Raw genomic sequence first — 23,480 nt, forward strand, 5'->3', positions numbered from 1 at the left:
AAAAAAATGAGAGAGAGAAAAAGAGTATTCAATATATGGGAGACACATTAGAAACAATTTTCGGTTTAAAAATTACATTTACTCAAAAATGAAGTTTATTAAAACGGACGGTTTGCAAGTAACTTGTTAATGCAACTTCTATTTTTGTTCATTAACCATGTATTAAAGTTTTTATATGTATATTTTCTGTTGGTTTGAGTTATATGTTGTGTTTCTTTTAAAGAAATGTTGAATATGGAAGGAGAGAAGTAAGATTCATGTTTTTTAGCAAGAGTGGATTTAATTTTTGGCACTTGTAAATGATTGTTAGATTTAGCTCTAGTGTTATGGGAGGGAGATATGTGGGAAGGTGACGATTTTATGCAATTTATGTGAATATTTTTTTTAATGAATAGCTTTCTGATATCAAGTATTTTATTTTTAATTAAAGAATTTCATGAAATTTGTTATTAAATTCATTTCAGTGTTTATCAACCGTATTTTGCCATATAAAAAACGATTTTTTATTAAATGCCAACTTATTATTACAAAAGATTTTTAATTCCACTTTATTTCACGTTTTGAAGTAATTTTATGTTTTTCACGTGTTTTGTTTATTGCTTATTTGGAACATATTCTGTCGTTAAATATGGCTAAATTTAGTAACAATCGGTAAAGTGTTGTGAACACTGTAATCATTTAAAAAATATAGTATTTTTGGTAAAACCATGAACAAAACTGACGTGAAGTGTCTGAGCTGGGAAATAATAAATCGTCCTACAATTAGGCAGGACATACCGTCATCAGCGTGGAACCCTTCAAGACGCTGTGGTTACAACGGCCACCTAACAACATGCGAGCTATTCCTACCGACTGTCTCAACCTATCGGGACTTGGACAAACTGGCGGAAATCGCTGACAACCTGGTATATATTATGTGTATTGTGTACAGTTGTACAGCAGCCAGCAGCAAGTGAGGAATGTCACGAAGAAAACGGTTTTCCTAGTTAATTCCGCTTAACCGAAATAAACGAAGGAAAGTAAATGGAAATTAAATCAGCGGCGAACAAGGTTATATTACAACTTATCAAAAGGAAACCATTCCAATTCACCCGCCAGAAATTACAACGGTTCATAATTAAACGGTGCTCTATTGTTCCCTGGGTCTCGGCCGCGATTTCGACTGAGAAATCTTAACGGGAGAAGTGCGACGGAGTGAACAAACAAACAGCCAAAACTCGTCAAATAATATCATTATTATTAATTTGTGGGTAGTTGGGCAGGTACATTTTATAAAGGGCCGGAATGGAATGTATTCTACGCGCACCGTTTCAAACGCGAGTGAAGTTTAAAATAGGTCATCATTATGCTTTGGGAAAAATAAATTATTTGGTTTTAAAAAAAACGAAAGTCTTGCACGATTACTAATGAGTACTGACTGTTGTTTGAGATGTTTTTTTCATGCGTCAGCTATAATTATTATTTGACTACATAATATACACATTGACGTTAAAGGGCGAGTCCTGCCACGGTGGTAAAGTGTCTATTATTGTTTATAACAATTTATTACACTGAATTGCGATTTTGTCTGGGTTTTGTTATGGATTACATATTGATTTCAAATATGGCCACAAGAAAGATTGATACACAACAAAAAAACTTTAAAAATTTAACGTATTTATGTCGTCAATTTTTCCAGAGAATGAGCTAATTACAAGTTGCCAGTAGACCATAGGCCATACATTATATTTATTTAAAAACATACAGCACAAAATGTGACATTAACATAGATATAAAGTTAAAGAGTCGGAGGGATATTTCCTTCGAGGTCTGAGGTTCGTAGCCGCGCCGCTCCCTAGCAGCTCCTCCCTACCTTCTCCCCATATCCTCGCCGGCAATCATTCATGTTGATGTCCTCTTTGTTTTCCAGAGCTTTCGCCCGAACTTAATAAAATAGCTGACAGATGGCCACGGCCATTTTACGACGGAGAAGATATGCAAATTTTCTTATGACGTCACTCGGCCGGGAAATTTATCTTCCCATTTTTCACAGAAAAACGTCACAGATAAGCCTCTTCATTTCTTTTAAAATTTAAAATTATATTATTTAAAAAAAAATGATAATATATTCGGATTGTTCTACCCGCGTAATCCTTTCTAATTTTAAAATTAAGTCATATCTAATTAATCTTGGTAGATACAACGGGACCCAAAAATGAAGATATTATCTTAACCTACCCGTATTCGTTGAATTTTTAACATTTAAAAAAATAAGCATTCTAAAATGTAATGGGCAAATGTTTTCGATCTCAGTCATCGTGATTTTAATAGATCCCGATGAAAATGACTTAACGAGTTTAAAATGTTGTTCAAAATAATGACACATGAGATTACCGTTTAACAGTTTTTGATTCACAGATATGCAGATTTCTGCCTTATAGATTTTAATTGAAATGTTGATTGACATTAAACGGTTTTCCAGTGACTATTATTTTTCGCTTGACATTTCAAGTCATTGCTTTAGCCGTGTTTGGTGTTCAGATTTAATAGCCAGGTACTTCCCCATCTTCCTCTTCTCTGTTTACTTCCCCTATCACCTACCAACATACTCCAATTGGGGATGACATAGTCTCACTGGCTCCAGACGGTTGGGAGCATTGAGGACCCTTGTTAGGTATTCACATAACTTAAAAAAGGAAGGCCGACAACCCAAAGTATTTTTTTATAAAAGTTCTTAATCGATCTTCGAAAACTCAAAGCTTAACTTAGTGAACCTTTCAATACAAATAATGTAAAAATGCAATAAAGTCTTGGATAAATACCATTGACACAAACATTTAATTGCCGTAACATCCGACCTGCTGTAACATCTGACCTGATGTAAAACTTAACATTTTTAATTTTTTTTTATATTTTTCAATCATGTATTTTGAATTGTAATTCAGTAAACACAATTTTTTTTTTTCAATTTTATTTTCCTAATCTTCTACAAAGATAATGTATGTATGTGAGTAAAATTTTGACTGTTAATAAACACATAAGTATACCCACGAACTGGCGATGCCTATGTGGGATTTTGTTGGCTGCTAGATCTGCTAAATGTATTATTCTTTACTTTTTAACTATTTATATAAAAAAAGTGTTTCATTTATTGTAAAATTATACCAATGTATGTACCAGAAAAATTATTAATGAAAAAAAATAAAATAATAATAATTTCACGAGCCCACAGCCTGATTCAGGTGATGTGAATCGTGGAATTTGGAAAACATCCCAAAAATGTATCATTTATATTTATAGTATGTTTTATATCACCACAAATATGGGCAATAGGCGTAAAAATCGCTTGTCAACCCGAATCTAGAAATAGATTGATTAAACTTAAAAGTGGGTTTAATTTATTTTGTGTGTAGTTTTTAAAAAAGATAATCAAGAGAAACTGTCATATATAGACTTAGCCATATAATATTTCTAGTATTTCTATGAGTGTACAATTTTATACAGGTTTACCCTAGTGAGACAGATGTCGATAAATAAAAGTAAAAAAACTTTATATTGATAGATAAAAAAAAAAAAAATATATATATATATAATTATCAATCTTTATTTTGTAGTTTACGTTTATATTTATTTAAGTAATTAGATAACTATTGTTCTTTAATTCTACTTAAGCGAAATGATAGGAAAAGCTTCAATTTCTTATACATATTTTTTGGTATTCATAACCAAATTAAACGTAAACCAATTTTAACCCAAATCATTTTCCGAACAATTTTTAGAGCTAAAAGGTCCAATTTTCCGAAAGATTCTTTATTCAGAAAAATATTATTTTTAAATTTCTAAATTTCACGCAATATAAAAATTATCATTATCATATTTTTATAAAAATTTCCCGTCCCATTTTCCGACCGATGTTACGAACAAATTTCCGATTTAAAAATAAAATTTTCCCATCATGAAAAATTTCCAAGCTTCATATGATACCAAAAAGATAAATGTTTTTATAAAAAAATACTGACCCTTTTTCTGTCCTATTTTTCCAACGAAAATGAAAGACTATCCAATAATCGTTAATAATTATCAATCATAAAAACGTCAGAAAAATTTCCTAGAACTTTAAAGAACTTCACCGATAATCAAAAAGAAAAATGTTTTCATAAAAATTAACCAATTTCCGGGCTAAAATATCCGATTTTCCAATTTTCTCCAAAGAATTTATTTGGAAAAAATATAAATTTCCCAACATGGAAATTTCCTATTAATATATAATCCTTCCTTATTTCTTATTACTATACATTTACCAATTTTCACATGATATCGAAAAAGGTCTTTAAAAAATTTTAACGAGTATTTTCCCAGAAGAAATTTTACAGAAAATTAACGTTTTCTAGGATCAAAAGTTTTCCAACATGAAAACTTCACAAACTATGACTAAATCAAATGTCTAACCAAACATAACTTTTTCCAAAGTAAAAAAAAATTGAAAAAGATTATTAAATCGGTTCCTTTTGGCTTTTATAAAATTCAAAAACTTGAGCTGGGCCTGTGTGAACAAAAAAATGTGTCTAAAATGATATATTATATATTCTAATTATAAATTGTATTTATATATTGTAATTATATTATATATTGTATTTGGTTCGATTAAAAATTGCGATTTATTGTGTAGGGGCGGTATAGCTATAGGAGGTCAGGTTTGGGAAGAGAAACTCTAATTTTATGTCTAAGTATAAAAATGTAGCGGCGTTCTTTAATTTCTTGAGTTCCGACTTGCAGTAGTGTTCTTACTTGGAAGTTTTGTAGTTAGCGGAAATTAGTTTTTATTCTTTCAGTTTATTTCAAATGGACTAAGTTACGCGACTTACATATATTACGTAAGCATTCCCAAAGGTTTTTTATTTGGTTATAAAAATGAATAAGTGATAAGAATTTTTTTGCACACATTCTAATAATTGCTGTTGTACATACATATGGCGCAAAATTCTACTAACAGAGAAATTTAATAAATTGGGTGAAGTCAATTAAAAAGCCGCCTGCAGGGCCTAGCAACAAAAAACCCTATAAATCTGCAAGTATTATATAATATGACATGTATGTATATAATTTTTATCCACGTGAATATATATTTTATCAACGTGTAATATAAAATTGATGAAGTAGTCCTTCTATGACTGACAATGTCAGATTGCCAGCACATATGTTTAGTAATTCAGTTAGGTGTACCTCATTGACTAATATTACATCAATACAAAAGACCGTCTCGGGCTGAATGCGTTTATCCATAGATAAAGACGCCAGCTAACGACTTCCGGACCTTCCGGTGGGTTTTCCGTCGACGCCATTCTTTGAAGATTACGCCACCTTTCTATTGGTAACCGATTCGTCTATGGCTGCGACCCGATGCGGCTGACATAATATAAAAATGTACATAATTAAGTTGGTTATTTGGATATCAATCAATAATATGATTCAATTATTTTTTATAAAGCCAACTCTCCTTGTCTTCTGGGGAAAAAGTGTTTTAGTATGAAGCCTAGACTGTACCGTTTAGAGTTCTGAATTCTGAGAATATTAAATGTGAATTAAAAAATACATATAAGAGTATATCGTAGGGGCGAACTGGGGCGAGCCATTTATTATCAGCTATTATTGCTATCCAGGAAGTATGACGGAGGAGTAATATTTTTACTGATACATACTATTTTTGCTCAATGTGCTTTTACAATGTATTATGTACTCATGTAGGTTTCCAGTTCCGCATTATCTATTTGTGAGTGCTTGTTTATGTATGTAAAACAATACGTAGTCCTCTGTCCTAAATGTAATTAGCAGCCGTCGCTTCTTCAAGGAAGCGCGCATCACTTGGGAAAGGTATTGAGAATTGAGTAAGCGGCAAAATCAGAGATTGGGAGAATATAATCATTTAAATGTTTATTTTTTATCGTAAAAAAAAAACACAAATTTTTTTCTCAAAAATTATTTAAAAGAGAGAAAACATGTTTTTTTTAAATAGGCACCCACTTTTGAAGCCTAAAAATTGGCCTAAACCTAAGACAATTAAATTGATGAGAATATATTTCTCTGAATTTATAATGTCGACGCTCCGTTATAATAATCGAAATGAATATTGTTTTAATTTGCGGAAACGTTCTCGCATCTTTCAGATAATTTCTCGATTCATTTGATCACGAATCAGCAGCGCGAGATGAACCCAGAATGGGTACCGCCACCCCCACCGCGCGGGAGGAATGCAAAGGCGAACAGGAAAATAATAAAGAATCCTACTTTTAGTAACTGAAGGAGGGTTCGATCGAAACCGCATTAAAATTAATCCACTGTAATCATTTGTGGGTTCGGGAGAGGGTTGGGGTTGTTGGAAGTTAGTCGGCCAGAAAATCATTTGATGTATCAAATGTAAAGCAAGAATATGTTTGTTTGCTCCTTGTAATGGAAGCAATACGGAAGGGTTTTACGCTTATATTTGCATTTTTTTAATAATAATGTTTGTGTATTATGGAGAATTCGTCAAAGTGGATGTCTTTATGTGAAGAAATCAAAGTTAAGTGGATGTCTTTATACGTACAAATCAAAGTTAAATGAATTCGCAGATAGAATTCAAAACTTAACATTCTAATTATAAATTAACACACGTGATTTTTGAAAGATTGTTTTAATTTGTTTTTTATTCTATGCAATTTGTATAGACTGTACGAATTTTATTCTTAATCACTATACCACATTGAATTATGGATTGACAAAAAGCAAATCAGGTTCTTGCCGTTGTTTGTCTAGAATAGCTTTTTATATATGTCAATTTTTTTACTCTATTTTTGAGACTACTTATTGATCCACTGTGACACTAAAGAACTTAAATGAAGTTTTACTCAGAATGTTAGTACACATATATTTATAATAAAAATTTCAGTGGTGGTATTGATTGTTCGGAAAGGTGTGAATCTTTTTTTTTTTTTTTTGTATTAGGCAATTCACCCTAAAGAGAGTGCTTTGTGCCGATTGGGTTAAGATATATGGTTAAACTGATGTGAATTATCTATAAGGGGACTGGACATATCATATATTAAAGTCATTCAAATCTATAAACTTATAAAGAATAGAATATACGCGAGAGTTGTTGAGAGACAGCAAATATGGAATACTAAGGGGAGACTGGTGGGTGATTTTAATAAGCAATCGATACATGCCCTTGAAAGAAGAATGGTTTTTACAATTGAAGAAGACATGGTCAAGAGTCTCATCCTCCACACCACACTGGCATAATGAACTTTCGAGTACCCGAATTTTAAACAAATGAGTTGCAATAGAGCAGTGGCCAATTCTCATTCTCGAGATACAGGAAATAAATCTTTTGGACTTTTTTATCCCGCGGAACCAGGGTTTACTTGGAATATGATTTTGTATTCCAGCATAGAAAGATCCAGTTTGAGTTTTCGTGATTGTCCAATTTTCTTCCCAGGAACGAGACATGTTGGATTTAAGAATAGAGAAGACGTCAGAGACAGGAATTTTAAAATCTAAAGGAATAGAACCAGATATAGTTCCAAGTTTAGCGAGAGAATCAGCTTGCTCGTTACCCTCAATTCCTAGATGGCCAGGCACCCAAACCAGTATTGTCTCAAACATAGATTCGTTTAAAAAGAATCGAGGATGTTTTTAATATTACAAATAAGATAGTCTTCTGGACATCGAACGATATTAGAGGAAATTTTTAATACTGCACTTAAAGAGTCAGTACACAGTAAGGCTCGACGAATATTGAGGAGTTGGATTTGAATTAAAGCTTGTTCAATTGCGAAGCATTCTGCAGTAAATATGGAAATTTCTTTAGGCAATTTATAAGACAGATTAACATTGAATTCAGGAATATATACCGATGCGCCACATTCTTTGTGGTCGGATTTGGAACCATCTGTGTATATGAGGGAAAATCCAGGAAACTTTGAAAATATAAAGTTTTTAAAATGTTCTTCAACATTTTGAAAGTTATTAGCTGATGATAAAATGTTAGTCCGGAAGTCAGAAATTATTACGTTTGGGATAAAATTAATAGCATTAAACGGGGTACTGTAAATAGGAAGGATTGGATCATCTTGTAGATTTTGAAGGTTAGAAGACAGAGATCTAAATGATAGAAAACTTTTTAATAAGAGAGGGAACCGATCTCTATCTATTATCCTCTTTCTGTTATTCAAAATACTGAACAAACGATCGAGACTCTGTTCCAATGAGTGACGCGATAAAGATAACGCTTTGAAGATATATCTATCCGCGAGGTATTGTCTTCTCAAAAATAAGGGAGGATCTACACATTCTATCTGAAGAGTATTAATTGGAGAAGATTGCATTGCCCCAATAATCATTCTGAGCCCTTTTGATTGGATTCTTTCAAGTTTTTTATCCAGATATTTAGGAAGTGGGTCGAAAAGAAATGTGCCATAATCTAAGTGACTTCGAACGAGGGAATTATACATTAGTTTTAGAGTAGTCGGATGGGATCCCCACCATACTCTGGAAACAGCTCGCATCATATTAAGCCCCTTTTCACACTTAGCAGAAACGTTCTGAATATGCGGGAGCCAGGAAAGCTTATGGTCCTAAAGCAGGCCAAGAAATTTTATTTGCTTAACGATTTGAAGGGGGAAATTATCAAAAGAGACTGTGAAGTGAGGCAGTTTTCTTTTGCGAGTAAAAGCCACTACCTTGGTTTTAGAGGTAGCTAAATTCATTCCATTTGTCAACATCCAAACTTTAATATTATGTAAGGCCAAATTTAATTCCTTCGCAGCATGCGATAAATTTTTGTGAGATAAATATATGAGAAAATCGTCCGCAAAATAAAGTCGCTTAATAGACGAAGGGATTACAATGTCTAAATCACTCATATAAATATTAAATAATAATGGACTGATTACAGACCCCTGGGGTAGCCCTTTCCAAAGTTTGCGCTTCAATATGTTTGAGGAAGAGTGGATAATAATGGATCTGTCTGTTAGCAAGTTGATAATAAATTGAACTAATTTTATAGGGATTTTTATTTTAATTAATTTTTCCTTCAAAACATCAATTAATACATCGTCGTAAGCTGAAGAAAGATCTAGAAATGTGGCCAATGTACAAGAGTTAAGGGATTGAGAAATACGGATATCTGTGGTTAACAAACTTAAATTATCCATAGTAGATTTCTTTTTCCGAAAGCCGTATTGATTAGGAGGGATAATACTGTGATTTTCAACAAACCATTCTAATCTGTTCTTTATCAAATGTTCCACTACTTTAATTAAACACGACGAAAGAGCAATAGGACGATAGGATGAGACTTCGGACGGATTTTTCCCTGGTTTTAAAACCGGGAGGATTTTTTGAACTTTCCAGACATCCGGAATAAATCCTGTTTCAAACATGTTATTAATTAAGGATAAGAAATATTCAACCGACATGTCGGAGAATGCTTTAAAGAAGCTATATAATATTCCATCAGGACCCGGAGAAGAGTCAGAAAGAGATTTAATTACTCGTTTTAGTTCACTAACTAAGAAAGGAGAGTCTAGCCAGTTAGAGTGAGATGGATATGAAATAAAAGAGGGCATTTCTTCACATCTGGCAACTGAAGGAGGGGCAATCTTATCAGCAAAACCTATAATAATTTCCTCCGGAATATGTTTGGTACGCTCCGGAGCATATGACAAACCGAATTTTTTTAAATTAGTCCAAACAGTTGACTGGGGAGTTTCAGGAGACAAGTTTTCACAAAATTTTCGCCATCCAGACCGCTTTTTATTTTTCAAAATACGTTTAGTTTCTGATTGGACGCGTTTCACTGATAAGAAATTTTCAAAAGACATGCATTTGCGGTAAATGGAAACTGCTTCTTTTCTAGAGTTAACAGCACGAGTGCATTCTTCGTCCCACCACGGAGTCGAATGTTTAGTTTTAATGTTAACTTTACGCTTTGGAATGGATTTTTCTGCTGCTTTTATAACTATACTAGGAAATAATTCACATTGTGTTCTGATGTTCCCAAGAGAAGATTTTACAGAGTGAACAAGAGAGTCTAATACAGAAAAAAAAATCTCCAGTTCGCATCTTTCGTTTTAAATTTAAAATTATTGTTAATTGTAAAGGAATGCGAGGTGGTTAGATAGTGAAAGAGGATTATAATAGGGAAATGATCACTGGAAAGGGGGTCTTTAAGTATGTTCCAAGAACATTTACGTATCACCGAAGATGAACAGAGAGATAAATCAACAACACTTTTCCTTTGTTGAGGGGGGGTGAATCGGGTTGGAGATCCATCGTTTAAAATACATAAATTATGGGAATCAATAAAATCTAAAAGATTACGGCCAGAACGATTCGTTAATTCACTACCCCAAGAGGTAGAATGAGCGTTAAAGTCACCCAGTAACATATACGGGGGACGGATCTGAGACATAAATGATGACCATTCGTTTTCATCAAAAATAGTGGAGGGAGGGACATATATTGATAGTATTGTAATATCACATACAACAGCTGCTACTATCTGAAAATTGTTAGAGAGAGTATGAAACATGATTGGTTTGAAAGGGATAGAGTCATGGATGATTAAGGCAGCGCCACCTTTACTATCCAGTCTATCATGTCTAAGACAATTATATCCCGAAATCTTAAATAGATACGAGGGTTTAAACCACGTTTCAGAAATAGCGGCAACTGAAATTTCATGTTCATCGAGTAATTTTACAAGTTCAAATTTATTACAGATTAGACTTCTGATATTCCACTGAAGAATTCTGTTCAGTTTCGGAGACATTAGGAAGACAGGATAATAAAGATTTAATGCAATCGGCAGCGTTGGACGGTATATTATTGTTGTTTGAAAGAATAGAAATTAAGAGGGTAATTAAAGTCTGAATGAAAGCAGAATTTTCATTCACCACTTTCCCTAAATTAGGGGAAGATTGGGAACTATTTAAAGCACTCCCATTGAGTGTCTGAGATTTATAATTCCCATTTGGGTTAAACAAAATATCATTATGTTGATTTTTATCAATAGAAGCAATAAATTTTGGTTTTGGTTTTAGTGGTATAAAAATTGTTTCCCTGTGAGAAGATGATGGAGGAGATTTAGAGTAAGATAGATTGCAAGGAATTGAGGTAGATGTTACCTCTGCAAACGATTTTATTGCAGGTGGGAATAATTTTGATGCCTGGAAATAGGAAATGTTGTCTGAAGCCATTGATTGTTTAATATTCCTTTGTCTGGTCAATTCTGGACAGGCCACACTAACCGCTGTATGATTTCCCTTGCAGTTAATGCAACGTGGATCATTCGATGATTTTTGGCAAAGATCAAAGAGGTGGTCCTCTCCGCAATGAAAACAACGTGGAGGGGAACGACATATGGGTTTAGAGTGTCCGAAACGGCAGCAGTTAAAACACTGTATCGTCGGGAATTTATATACTTCCACAGGGAGTGCGTTGTAATAAATAAATACCCGAGATGGCAAAGTTTGGCCTTCAAAAGTAATAACAACCGATTGTGAGGGTTTCCATGTAGTGGTTCCATTAGATGTATCTTTGTAATTTAATCTACGTGCTTTTAAAACCTTAGGGGTCACTTGAAAATCATTAAGTGCATCAACAATTTCAGATTCTGAGAGATCGGTTGGTATACCTCTCACTCGGCCCATTCTAGTAAGGTTGTAAGTTGGAATATAAGCTTTAAATTTGTGGAGTGAAAGCGTATCAATTTTTTGGACAAATTCATTTGCAAAGTTTGCGGATTTAAATTCTAGGGATAACTTATAGCGGCCTTCCGGCTTAATAGATCCGTTAACTATGCCAAGGTTATTGTTTTTTGAACTAAAAATGAATTTCCCGAAATCCAGAGGATGAATAATTTTTCCTTGTTCAGTACTTTGGACATTGACAATGAATGGAGCCGAGGAGGATGGGGAATAACTTAGTTCAGTATTTTTAGATTCTGATAATATGGTATCCTTACGAATTTCTTTAGGGTTTGAGGTTTCATCGGATTGCGAAGGTTTAATTTTGGGTGGTACATTAAGACAGAGCGATGGTCTTCGTTTTCTGGAAGGGAGTAATATAGAAACATCCGATTCATACCCATCTCCAATATTAAATATGGACTCGGGGTCAGGAGGTCGATCTTCATCTTCCTCCATATTTATAAATTAATTAACAAAAAAAAAACAATAATACAGTCTATTTGATTGACTGTACACACGAATTTATCAAAACCTAAATATAACAAACAAATAATAGAAAACAAAAATGTAACAATAATTTCTTATCTGTACGAAGTCCGCGACAGCAGGTAGGCAATTCGTCAAACACAGAGCACGACTATCCACTACCGTAGTTCGATGACTCGTGAATCTTTTTGTTTACTTCGAATTGTGTTTTAGCGCAGTAAATTTTTTAAAGTTTAATACTTATGTTACACATTTAAAAAATATATTAATAGTAAATATTATAGTTAAGCCATATTATAGCTTAAGCCGTAAATTCTGAAAACCGGATACTAGTCAAGTTTCCAAAGACTTTCCCCCCTTTTTTCTTTAAACGTTAGTCGGTACGTTCCAAAGTTCCCCGGCATTCCCGGTTCCAAAACCAATTAGGTACTGGCAATACTGTTGCAAGATGTATACAAACCAACCTTCTCTATGGCATTTGTCCATGGAAAGCTTTTCGGTTGGAGGAAATTGAATAAGATGGAAAACTGTTAAAATTATTTGTGTTCGCGAAATTAAACGGTACGTCTGTCTGCGTGTTGGTGGTACCGGCTTCATCAACTTATTCGATTTGGATTTGGGTGTGTATTAACCTTAATATTTTACTAAATATTAAAAATAACGGGATATTATAATTATTGTAGGATTGATATTGCATTTTGGCTAAAAACCACAGACTTTTGACTATATTTTTAACTTTAAGCGACTGCTCTACCAAATCTCAAAGTGAATCTCATCTCTCTCAACCCCACCGGATGTATCACAAAGAAACTGCCTCTAAAATAGTTATTGTTAAGCTCAATAAGCAGAATTACCGCCATACTTGCGCTATGGACCTCGGCTGCTCTACCAACTCTCAAAGTGAATCTCACCTCTCTCTCCACCGGATACATTACACAGAGACTGCCTCTTAAATAACTACCCGACCTAATTATTAAATCATCACTTATGTATGAAAGTCAACTGGGGAAATTTAGGAGGTGGATTTGGGTACCGCCGCCCCGATACCCATTTATTGGAAAACCAACACCTCTGCCATTGGTCACCAAAGTGGTTCGCCACGTTTGATGACTTAGCACCGGGGCCCATGTTCGTGGGGCGAGGTTTATCTAGGTCTAAGCGGCGGATGCATTTGTCCATATACTGCGTGGCGGGACGGATCGGGAGAGACTGGTCGAGGGAGGCTTTTTGACCTCTTTGACGGGGCACTTTCGGCACATCGCTTTGCGCCGCAGTGAGAGGGATGAATTCACACGTCCGTTTCTCCTGGACACACTGGCCCCCAGATGCCTACCGACCCTTATATATTTTTCATTCGAGAACTTTCTCTCCTTCCTTTCGTTAAAAACGAGGGAAATTATTTTCCTTGGGGTCTCCTGTGAGGAACTAATGTTAAAGAAGTCATTGACAAATTTTTATTGAATTTCGAAGAAAAATATACAGTTATTTTCTGGGGCAATTATTATTGAATCGCGACTAACACCTGAAACTACATAATAAAAGTATAATTAAAACAGTAAACATGGTTGAAGACCTCCATGAGTAATAGCATTAAAAAAAATATAGGTATAGTATTTTATTTAATAGTAACAAATATTTTACCTTATTATTGTTCGAATTGAATAAAAATAAATAAATGTTTTCCCGGTGAAGGACACTTGCGTAAGAAGTGAAATAAGATATTATGGAAGTTATGTTCTAGACCTCTCTCGGGTCCTACTTACAAATTAATTAAGCACTCAACACACAGTCCGTATCCCGCCGGGAACCGTGGCTTCTTTTATTATTCTTTCTTATCAAGCTTTCTTAATAATTTTTCCTATTTCCTTTTCTGCTTTCTTCAAATTCTCCTGGGTAAGAAAATAACAAAAAAATATTATATGTCGTTGTTCTAGATGTCCGTTTTCTAATACATTGCGCTTGAAAAACATGCACGACATTTTTTGTTTAACTGAAGTCAAAAAAATTGACTGCGCCGAAGCAAAATTCTATAGAATATTTCACTTTGATAAATGAGTTTTTTTTTTGTTAAAGAGTTTTGTCCCTTAAGAAATTGAAAAAAATGAAGCTACAAATCCAATTAAAAATCCAGCATTTAATAAGAATATATTGTTCAATGATAACCAATAACTTCCATTCCGCTTTGTTGTCATTTGATTTGTTGTGTTATTTTCTGTATTATTGTTAATCGCTACCAAACACAACATACCAACACAGACATAACAGGTGGATGAGTTTGTGTATTTAGGAAGCATGTTTACGAGAGATGGGAAGGCTGACAGAGATATTGAAAGAAGAGTAAATGCAGGTAACTCCATTAATGGAGGACTGAACGCTGTTGGCGCTAACAAAAAATTGTCCAAAGAAGCGAAGTTAGCAGTCCACAATGGAGTGCTGGTACCTACCCTGATATATGGATGTGAGGCATGGAACTGGCAAAGAAAGGATGAAAGTAGATTGAATGCTGTTGATATGAGATCCCTGAGGCGTATGTGTGGTAAAACCATGTATGATCTTGTGAGGAAGGTGAAGATCCGCAAAGAGTGCAAGGCTGATCTAATTATTTAAGATCAAGAAAGGGACGCTTAGATGGTTTGGGCATGTAGAGCGAATGAGCGATGAAAGGAGTATAAGGAGAATATACGATGCAAATGTGAATGGTAGCAGAAGTCGGGGACGCCCGATGAAGACATGGCACGACCAAGTGAATCAGATACTTGAGTTGGGCCATGTCAAGAGTATGTATGAGACGATGCATAAATCTGAATAAGGCAAGGAGTGTGTGCCAAGACCGATTTGTTTGGCGGTCCGTTCTCTCTGCCTACCCCTGCGGGGAAACGGCGTGATGGTTAGTTAGTTAGTTAGTTAGTGATCTAGGGGAGACCCAGGCAAAGCGAGTGTACCAGGTAAAGCGGATGAATTGAATATTTCCGAAAATTACCCCTACAATGCGCCAATACTCTCACAATCGGTGTACCACATCACTACCGACGCCATGACAGTGAATATTTGTCGTTTGGCAAGAACGCACACTCCTTTTGATAAAAATCGTTTTTTTAGAATTTTCATACGATAAACGAAGGTAAGGTAGTTGTGATTATTATTATTTGGTTATATTTAATGTGAAGATTAGTTTATTTCATCCAATGTTTATTTGTTTCCTATCTAAAAAACTAACTTTAATTAAGAAATACAGAAACCACATTGTATTTTTTATTTAAAAAAAACGTTTTCCGTTTCGGACCGCTCTATTGTCGAATGGAGATTGGTCCAATACTTCTCACTTTGAATAATGAGTAAGTTTACATAATAAAACGCAATAATTTAAGATTTTGAAAATCCAAGTTTTCCTTGCGGTTCCGATGATGTTTTACAGAAAAAAACTCTCAAATCACAGGAATACAGATTAAACTTTGACGGTTTAATTGATAAATAAATAAATGAAAACAATGTCATCAAAACAACGCAAGCTGTATGAAATCGGTCGAAATGAGAAATTAATCAATTCCTGAATCCTGACATGATCAGGATTAATTTCTTAGTAACAAACAAGGGAAGAATCGTGACTTTTTCCGATTTACGCGGTTATCCAGAACAAAAGCAAAAAAACCTACGTCAATTTTATAGCGGAAAAAAATTATGAAATATCATCTGAAAAAAATAATTTCTTTAAAATTCTTCCATTTCATGGCAATTAGCTTTTCTTCAAACTTTTTGAGTAAAAAATATCCGTTTTATTTATTCCGTTTACCATTGTCTAACAGCAGAGTGACACTGAGAGTGTCTTCAGTTGAACGCAAAAGTGTTGTATCAATGTCTGCCAGCAGAGTGACACTGAGAGTGTCTTCAGTTGAACGCAAAAGTGTTGTATGAATGTCTGCCAGCAGAGTGACACTGAGAGTGTCTTCAGTTGAACGCAAAAGTGTTGTATCAATGTCTGCCAGCAGAGTGACACTGAGAGTGTCTTCAGTTGAACGCAAAAGTGTTGTATCAATGTCTACCAGCAGAGTGACACTGAGAGTGTCTTCAGTTGAACGCAAAAGTGTTGTATCAATGTCTGCCAGCAGAGTGACACTGAGAGTGTCTTCAGTTGAACGCAAAAGTGTTGTATGAATGTCTGCCAGCAGAGTGACACTGAGAGTGTCTTCAGTTGAACGCAAAAGTGTTGTATCAATGTCTGCCAGCAGAGTGACACTGAGAGTGTCTTCAGTTGAACGCAAAAGTGTTGTATCAATGTCTGCCAGCAGAGTGACACTGAGAGTGTCTTCAGTTGAACGCAAAAGTGTTGTATCAATGTCTGCCAGCAGAGTGATACTGAGGGTGTCTTCAGATAAATGCTAAACCCACACAAAACCGTCGAAATGATATTTTTTAATCATATTACCATTTTTGAACTTTATCTTTGTTTTTTAGACTTTGTTATTTTAATGATCTCTGAATCTGAATGTATTATTCAGTGATTGTAATCATGATTTTCTGGGAAGTCTAATTTATAACTAACTTTTTTAAAATAACTTCTAATAATAGTTGATGCGCATGAAGATATCACCAATGAATATAAATAATGGCATGCCGATGGATGGTATTGAATCGAAAATGAAAATAATACATATAAAAAATAGATGGTTCGTTGGTAACTTCCAGGGTCAGTTCCAGGGAAGTTTTCAGGACAGCGAGCTGAAATATTAAATAGTTTTACACGAATGCCAATTTTTGGATATCCCATGCCCTTTAAATTCATTACGAAATTTACTGTTTAAATACCCATGACGATGGTAACATTATTAGGTGTGATGATGATAATGTGTACTAATTCAAAGCGTTAAAAAATAAATAAGGTAATTAACAGCTATACATTCTAATAAAGAAACTGGATTACCATAAAATACATATGAAATAATGGAAGCAAATCATATTAGAAGGATCGTGAGATAATGTTGTGATATAACAATATTCGGTCGTCACCTTGCGGAAACTCAACTGTACTTTGAAATTAAACTTAATAGAGTTTTCATAGTAAAATGAATGCACAATACACAATATTGCAATTCTATAACCCTTTTACCTAATACATACATAAAAGTAAATGAAAAGGGAGTCTAATTACTTGACCAGGGTGCTCTGGAGCTGACTGCTTTGGTAAGGCATCTGAAAGTATTCCTAACCAATATTTTGGTCTAATGAATAAGGAATTCAAATGAAAGACATTCTGCCATATAATAAAACACGTGGAACGAATAAATCGTATTTAATTATTGTCTTTACCTATTTAAACGTTTGTGAATTTGTTATATCAGTCGCAGAATCTGTACCCGCGGGACTTGACAGGGGGTTGTTAGTTAGTTGTGGAGGAATAAAGCAGTGAAGTGGTTGTAGTGAATGATGAATGGGGTGCACTTACTTACCGCGGGCAGGCGGCGCCTCTACAGCCTCCATGGCCTGCACAGCCTGAATCACTTTTGGGATCTCTGCAAATAAACAAAACAGAAAAAGGTTAGGGGTTGTTTTTTTAAATAACATACATACATATAAACAACAAATCAATACAAAAATTAAATAGAAATCATCCACATCCTCGACTATTAGAATAAGCACGTGTGAGTTATAATATTAGATGAACTATGAGTGTGAGTTATAATATTAGATTAAGTGTGAGTGTGAGTTATAATATTAGATTAAACACGTGTTAGTTATAATATTAGATTAATCAAGTGTGAATTATAAAGTACTAATATATATAGCTATACAAAATAAGAGCTTTCAGTTTTCATTTTCATGAAAATTCTATTTTATGGAATAATTTACAACAGGTTTTTGGGTGATTTATTTATGGTACTTCATTAATTACATTACAATAAAATAGGTAGAAACAGACAACATAGAGACTAGAAGAAATACTAAAATAGATCGATCTAATCGATACTATAGGTGATGAGGACTGAAAACATTGAATTTATTCTTATACAATGCTTTATACTAACATCGTGTACAAACTTTGCCATAGAAATTAATTAAAAATTGTATTGCGTCTTAATTAATTTATAATCATTCATAATAGTGGAACAGTGATGGAATAGTGGTAAAAAGAAAATGCCAAGTTGAGTGGAAACTTATTCTAGGTAACACCTGCAATATACTTAGCCAAATCGATTTAAAAACCTTATTTCGACTCACCTGCGCCTGTAAAATTATATCAAATGTATAACCCATTGCCATATTAGTTCGGATGGGCAGAATAGGTACTAACTTTTATTTTAGTAATTTAATCTTCGAGGTGAATTGGGTTGACACATAAATGGAAGAAGAGCTTTACCCGTATAATGATATTGTAATTGAATATTCTACTTTTTTTTCCTTTTTCCTTACCATTTTACGAAACTGAAGATCCATTAAGAAACGAGAAAAGAAATAGAAGACTTCGGGGATTTACCCGCCACAGTCGCAAGATTTCTCAGGATAATAGGAGAGTAATGAAATGTCATCCTGTGACATCCGGAATGTCAAATTACGAGGACTTCCGGTTCATTTGTCGTGTTACTTCCTGCTGGAGGCTTTAGTACTCGGCAGGAAATGGCACGAAATAGAACAATAAAAGGAATCGGACAAATTGATTTTTACAAATGCAGCGGAATGAACTGAAGTGGAACTTTTACTGTGATCTTCAATTGAATGTGCTCTCAAGCAAACCTGCACGTTAAAGCAGTTAACTGGTTCTCTGATGTAGTTTTCAATTCAAAATATGTGAAATAACACCAGAAATCAATAAAATATTTACTTATTTACTATCATAGAATCATAATGAAATACGTTCTGGGAATACTCAATTTTAGGGCGGGAGAAAAACAAACAAATTGGTTAAGAAGTAAAATAACAGGCACTTACATATATTATATTAACTAATTACATACATTTTATGGTTAAAACGAAGTGCTCTAACAAAGCTAATAAAATGTGAAAAAGCCAAATATCAATTATTGTTTTGTCAATATACAAAGAAAACACATTAACGTTATTATTGAATTTATGGCACAGTACGATTGAAATCAAGTTACAAACTCCTTAGAGAAAATGTTTTGCAAAATAATAAAGTAAAACGCCACGTTCAAATATTATATTATCATAATGAAATTCAAACGCTAACCGACATACGAAATATTAAAACCATTAAAGAAAGCACAAAACGTTTTTCAGAATAATGTCGAGCATTAAACCCGAATGGACTTGTATATGATGAAGTAGGACTTGGTATGGAAATGGGGTTTTCGGGCAATTAGGAGGAAAATACTGGAAAACTCAAAGCCCAAAAATTTTCTACTGGCAACCTCATTTTCGTTTTGCATTTTTTATTTCTTTGACTTACTCAATCTGAACGTTTAGGGCGGGTTCAAAGGGTCCAAATTAGGAAACAAATGATTTGACAAACGACAAGGAAATATAATAAATGGAAGAGCATTTATCACTCATAAAATAGCATAATATAACATCTTGAAAGTGGTTCTCGGCTAAGTTTTGCTGCCCCTAATGACTGATATAAATCGTTCTGGCGGCAAAAGCGTGTTTATGATGGAATTTACATTTCAAATGTGTACACGTTCAATTACTTGTTTGCGGTAAGTCTACAAATATATATTTTTATTTCTGTCATTCATAAACTTACTCACAAGTAACTACTGTTTTTGGAAAATTATTATAGTAAGATGAACAAATTGAACAGTTTTTTCAATACTTGAAAGAGAACTTGAGTGATTGAAATTTTTAAATCGTTTAGAAACTTGTCACATAAATAATTATGAAAATTTTTAAGTCCTCTCATTTTTACCGAAATATGTAATATTTATAATAATATTTATAACGAATAAAAGAACAAGTTTCGTGATTATAAATTTTTGTCATTCTGGGCCTCAAATTAAAACTTCAAAATTAAATAAGACGGCGATATACGATGTCAAGCATGGGCGCCCGCCGTGGGGGGGGGGGCAAGGGGGGGCACTTGCCCCCCCCGTAGATCGATTGAAAATAGTCAAATAATGTTACTTTTGTTAATTATTAATTAAAAAATTGTTGCCATAGTATGCCCTTCATTACTACAGTGTCCTGTCCGTTGGTTCACCATACAAATACGCTACAGTAAATTAAAACTACATTTCATTTCATTTAAAAATTCATTTCTCGTATCTACAAGGAATTCAAATCTATTTGAAGGTGTGCATTTATTATATATTCAGTGTCTTTTTTACTACCGTAGAATTCCTTTATTTCAAAAAAATTCTTTAAATATCATCGTTTAGCTAATTGGGAAATTTTCCAACCCTTTCCACCCCCTTCTCAGTTATTAACACAAACTCCTCCATTGTTAATCCTTTCCATTATTTGTTTCCAGGGAGAGTTTTAATTATGCGAAGGAATTCAACGAAGGATCGGTGATAAATTAACTGCCGAGTTTTGAAAAAATAATTTAATTTTAATTTAAAAAAAGTAATGGAGGAGAAATAGAAAAATACGCAACGTTTGTCTTCTCTGATTCTCGGTAATTAATCAGAGTTAAGAAGTGACACTATCTTGGCCGCTGTCGGGAAGATTTGGGTGGAAAGAAAACAACGAGATAAAATGCATCGTTTGGTAGAAATGCTTTCACATTTAGAGCCATCATTAACTGGCTTAATTTAAAGATGACGCCTTATGAGTTATTACTACCTATTGAGTTAGAATTATGTAATTTTTGAAAAAGCTTGTTGGGAGAATTGAAACCTCTGAAGCCAGCCTTTGAAATAAACATAATTGCTTAGAAAGAGGAGATAAAGTCAACAGAGTTAGACGGTTGAAAATCTGGTTTAAGATCTGGTTTCAGGCGTTGGTAGCAGTATTCAAAGTTACCTTGTAGATCCGGTGGCAAATATAATTTCAGTTCTGGTGTGGTTGTAGGTTTTGTATGTCTTCCAGTTGCACTTGTTCATCAACTGCTACGTTGTTAATCGTCTTCCTTAAAGTCAGTTAATCACTTCTACTGCGACGCTCATTTGATTGAGTAGACTTCATGTCATCTGGCAATCGTGATACATTCATGTTCAGCCCATCGCAGTATTTTGACCCTCCAGAAACTTTTGGTTGGTTTCGTCGTTGAATGCGCAATTAGGTCATTCCAGCGAAGATCGGCTAATTTGGTTTTCTAACACAAGTCTCAAAACAGTTTTATAAATAAGCAGGGTATGTAAGAGTGTGAGTGAAGCTATAAGTGTGTGCAAAGACAGAGCTGTTTGATAGTCCATTTGCTCTGCCTACTCTGATAGGTAGTTAGTAAATAAGCATGATGAGTTTTCTTAGAGAAAGTTGATTGGTTGCAGAAGTTACCTAAACTCTAGTAGTAACGTATTTCATGTTCGGTTGATGTGCATTCTCGTTAAATTAATGAAGGTAAATGAATACAAGACTCCTGGTTACAGGTGTTTGATTAGTTTTGAGTGCCAACAAAAATTTACTTGCTATCTGACCTAGACTTGAATTGAGACATTGAATGTAGGTCTGAAATAGTTTCTGGAGGTTTAGTTTATTTAGTTTAGTTTATTTTATAGTAAAATGTGTTACGAAGAAGAATAAATAGTAGTAACGTTGTAGGCGCGGTGCTTGCAGGGGCACTGTCCGCTGGTCTGGTTGCACGTGTGGTTGCAGCTCGTGTTTATTCTGGTAACATTAGGGTACGTAATACGTAAGGGCTACTCACTGACACACGGCGCGATATGGGATCTGCTCTGTTGGTAGCCGCGAGCACACCTGTTGCAGGTGAGACCCGTAACACCGTCCTTGCAAGGGCACTGTCCGCCGGTCTGGTTGCACGTGTGGTTGCAGCTCGTGTTTATTCTGGTAACATTAGGGTACGTAATACGTAAGGGCTACTCACTGACACACGGCGCGATATGGGATCTGCTCTGTTGGTAGCCGCGAGCACACCTGTTGCAGGTGAGACCCGTAACACCGTCCTTGCAAGGGCACTGTCCGCCGGTCTGGTTGCACGTGTGGTTGCAGCTCGTGTTTATTCTGGTAACATTAGGGTACGTAATACGTAAGGGCTACTCACTGACACACGGCGCGATATGGGATCTGCTCTGTTGGTAGCCGCGAGCACACCTGTTGCAGGTGAGACCCGTAACACCGTCCTTGCAAGGGCACTGTCCGCTGGTCTGGTTGCAGGTTTTCCCGGAGGCCCCCACCGGGTGGCAATCACACGCTGAAACAAAAACAATATCTTTAGTACTGGAATTTAAATATTAAACTAACACATCAGGTTTCAGAGGCAGTAAATTATTCGTAGGTAGTATCGAATGGTACAATATTTTTTTACGCTTTCTATGATTTAAAATGGGTATTTAAGCAATTATGTTGAACTACAACACTTCACAACTAAAGTTGAACACAATTGTACTACATTCACGAATAAAAACATGAATTCAGTGTTTTATTAAATATTAGATTTCTACATTTATTTCTTTCACATATATTTAGTTAAATCGCTTGTTAAAATTTATACTCCAAGAGAGAATGTTTAAATGTACAATAAATTTGTGGGTCGGACAGTGAAGTCGGTAAAGTCTGAATTTTTTATTGACAACTGAAGATTGTGTAAATGCTTAATACTAAACACTAAATACCGATATACGAACAGGCATTAAATAACACCATAACATATAAAAAAAATTAATGTCATCAGCGATTTTTTGTTTTAATTAATTCCCTTTTTATTTATATTTTTTTCCATTCTACACACATGTACAAACTGAAAAATGTTGATTTCCAGAAAACGAATAAATAAGTAACGTGGCAGCCAAACACACATCACAAAAATAAACATAATCGTGCCTTGGTAAACATAAAAATATATTTTGGTTAAAAGCAGTCACTTTGTGGTTTGACATATTATTAAATAAAAATAAAACACTTTTTTTATTTGGAACCCTGAAGATGCTTGTCCCAAGCGAAACCGGTCAGTCTTAATCAAATCTACAATAATTAGTGTTTTATTTTTATTAATTAACATAAAACAAACAAACGAAAGCTGTATTTTTCCGTCGCAATCTGCACATAACAAGTGTGAAAATGCAACCGAGCATCCGACGAGCTTCCGGCATCTGTGTTTCCTCTTTCGCACATCCGGGCCTCTTCAAGACCCGCATTAATAAATCCCTTCCCACAGCATCTACCTTAATCCACCTCACAGCGCTGTCCAATCCGGCGGTGATAGTTCCCCTGTCCGTC

The 23,480-nt window shown here is 34.6% G+C and overlaps 1 protein-coding gene across 1 annotated transcript in view; it reads right to left on the minus strand.

Annotated features, from left to right (window-relative positions):
• The window catches only part of LOC149422771 (netrin-1-like), a 453,397-nt gene that overhangs the window by 25,260 nt on the left and 404,657 nt on the right, over positions 1–23,480 (minus strand). Inside the window, exons 3-4 of the mRNA XM_089633500.1 lie at positions 22,306–22,455; positions 17,639–17,701 (exon numbers count right to left, since the gene is read on the minus strand). Of these exons, the coding sequence (XP_089489626.1) occupies positions 17,639–17,701; positions 22,306–22,455 (213 nt within the window). The remainder of the gene's footprint in view (positions 1–17,638; positions 17,702–22,305; positions 22,456–23,480) is intronic.

The sequence above is a fragment of the Hesperophylax consimilis genome, chromosome 7 (assembly GCF_061612785.1).
Source record: "Hesperophylax consimilis isolate HC1 chromosome 7, BYU_Hcon_1.0, whole genome shotgun sequence".
Classification (NCBI taxonomy): Eukaryota; Metazoa; Arthropoda; class Insecta; order Trichoptera; family Limnephilidae; genus Hesperophylax; species Hesperophylax consimilis.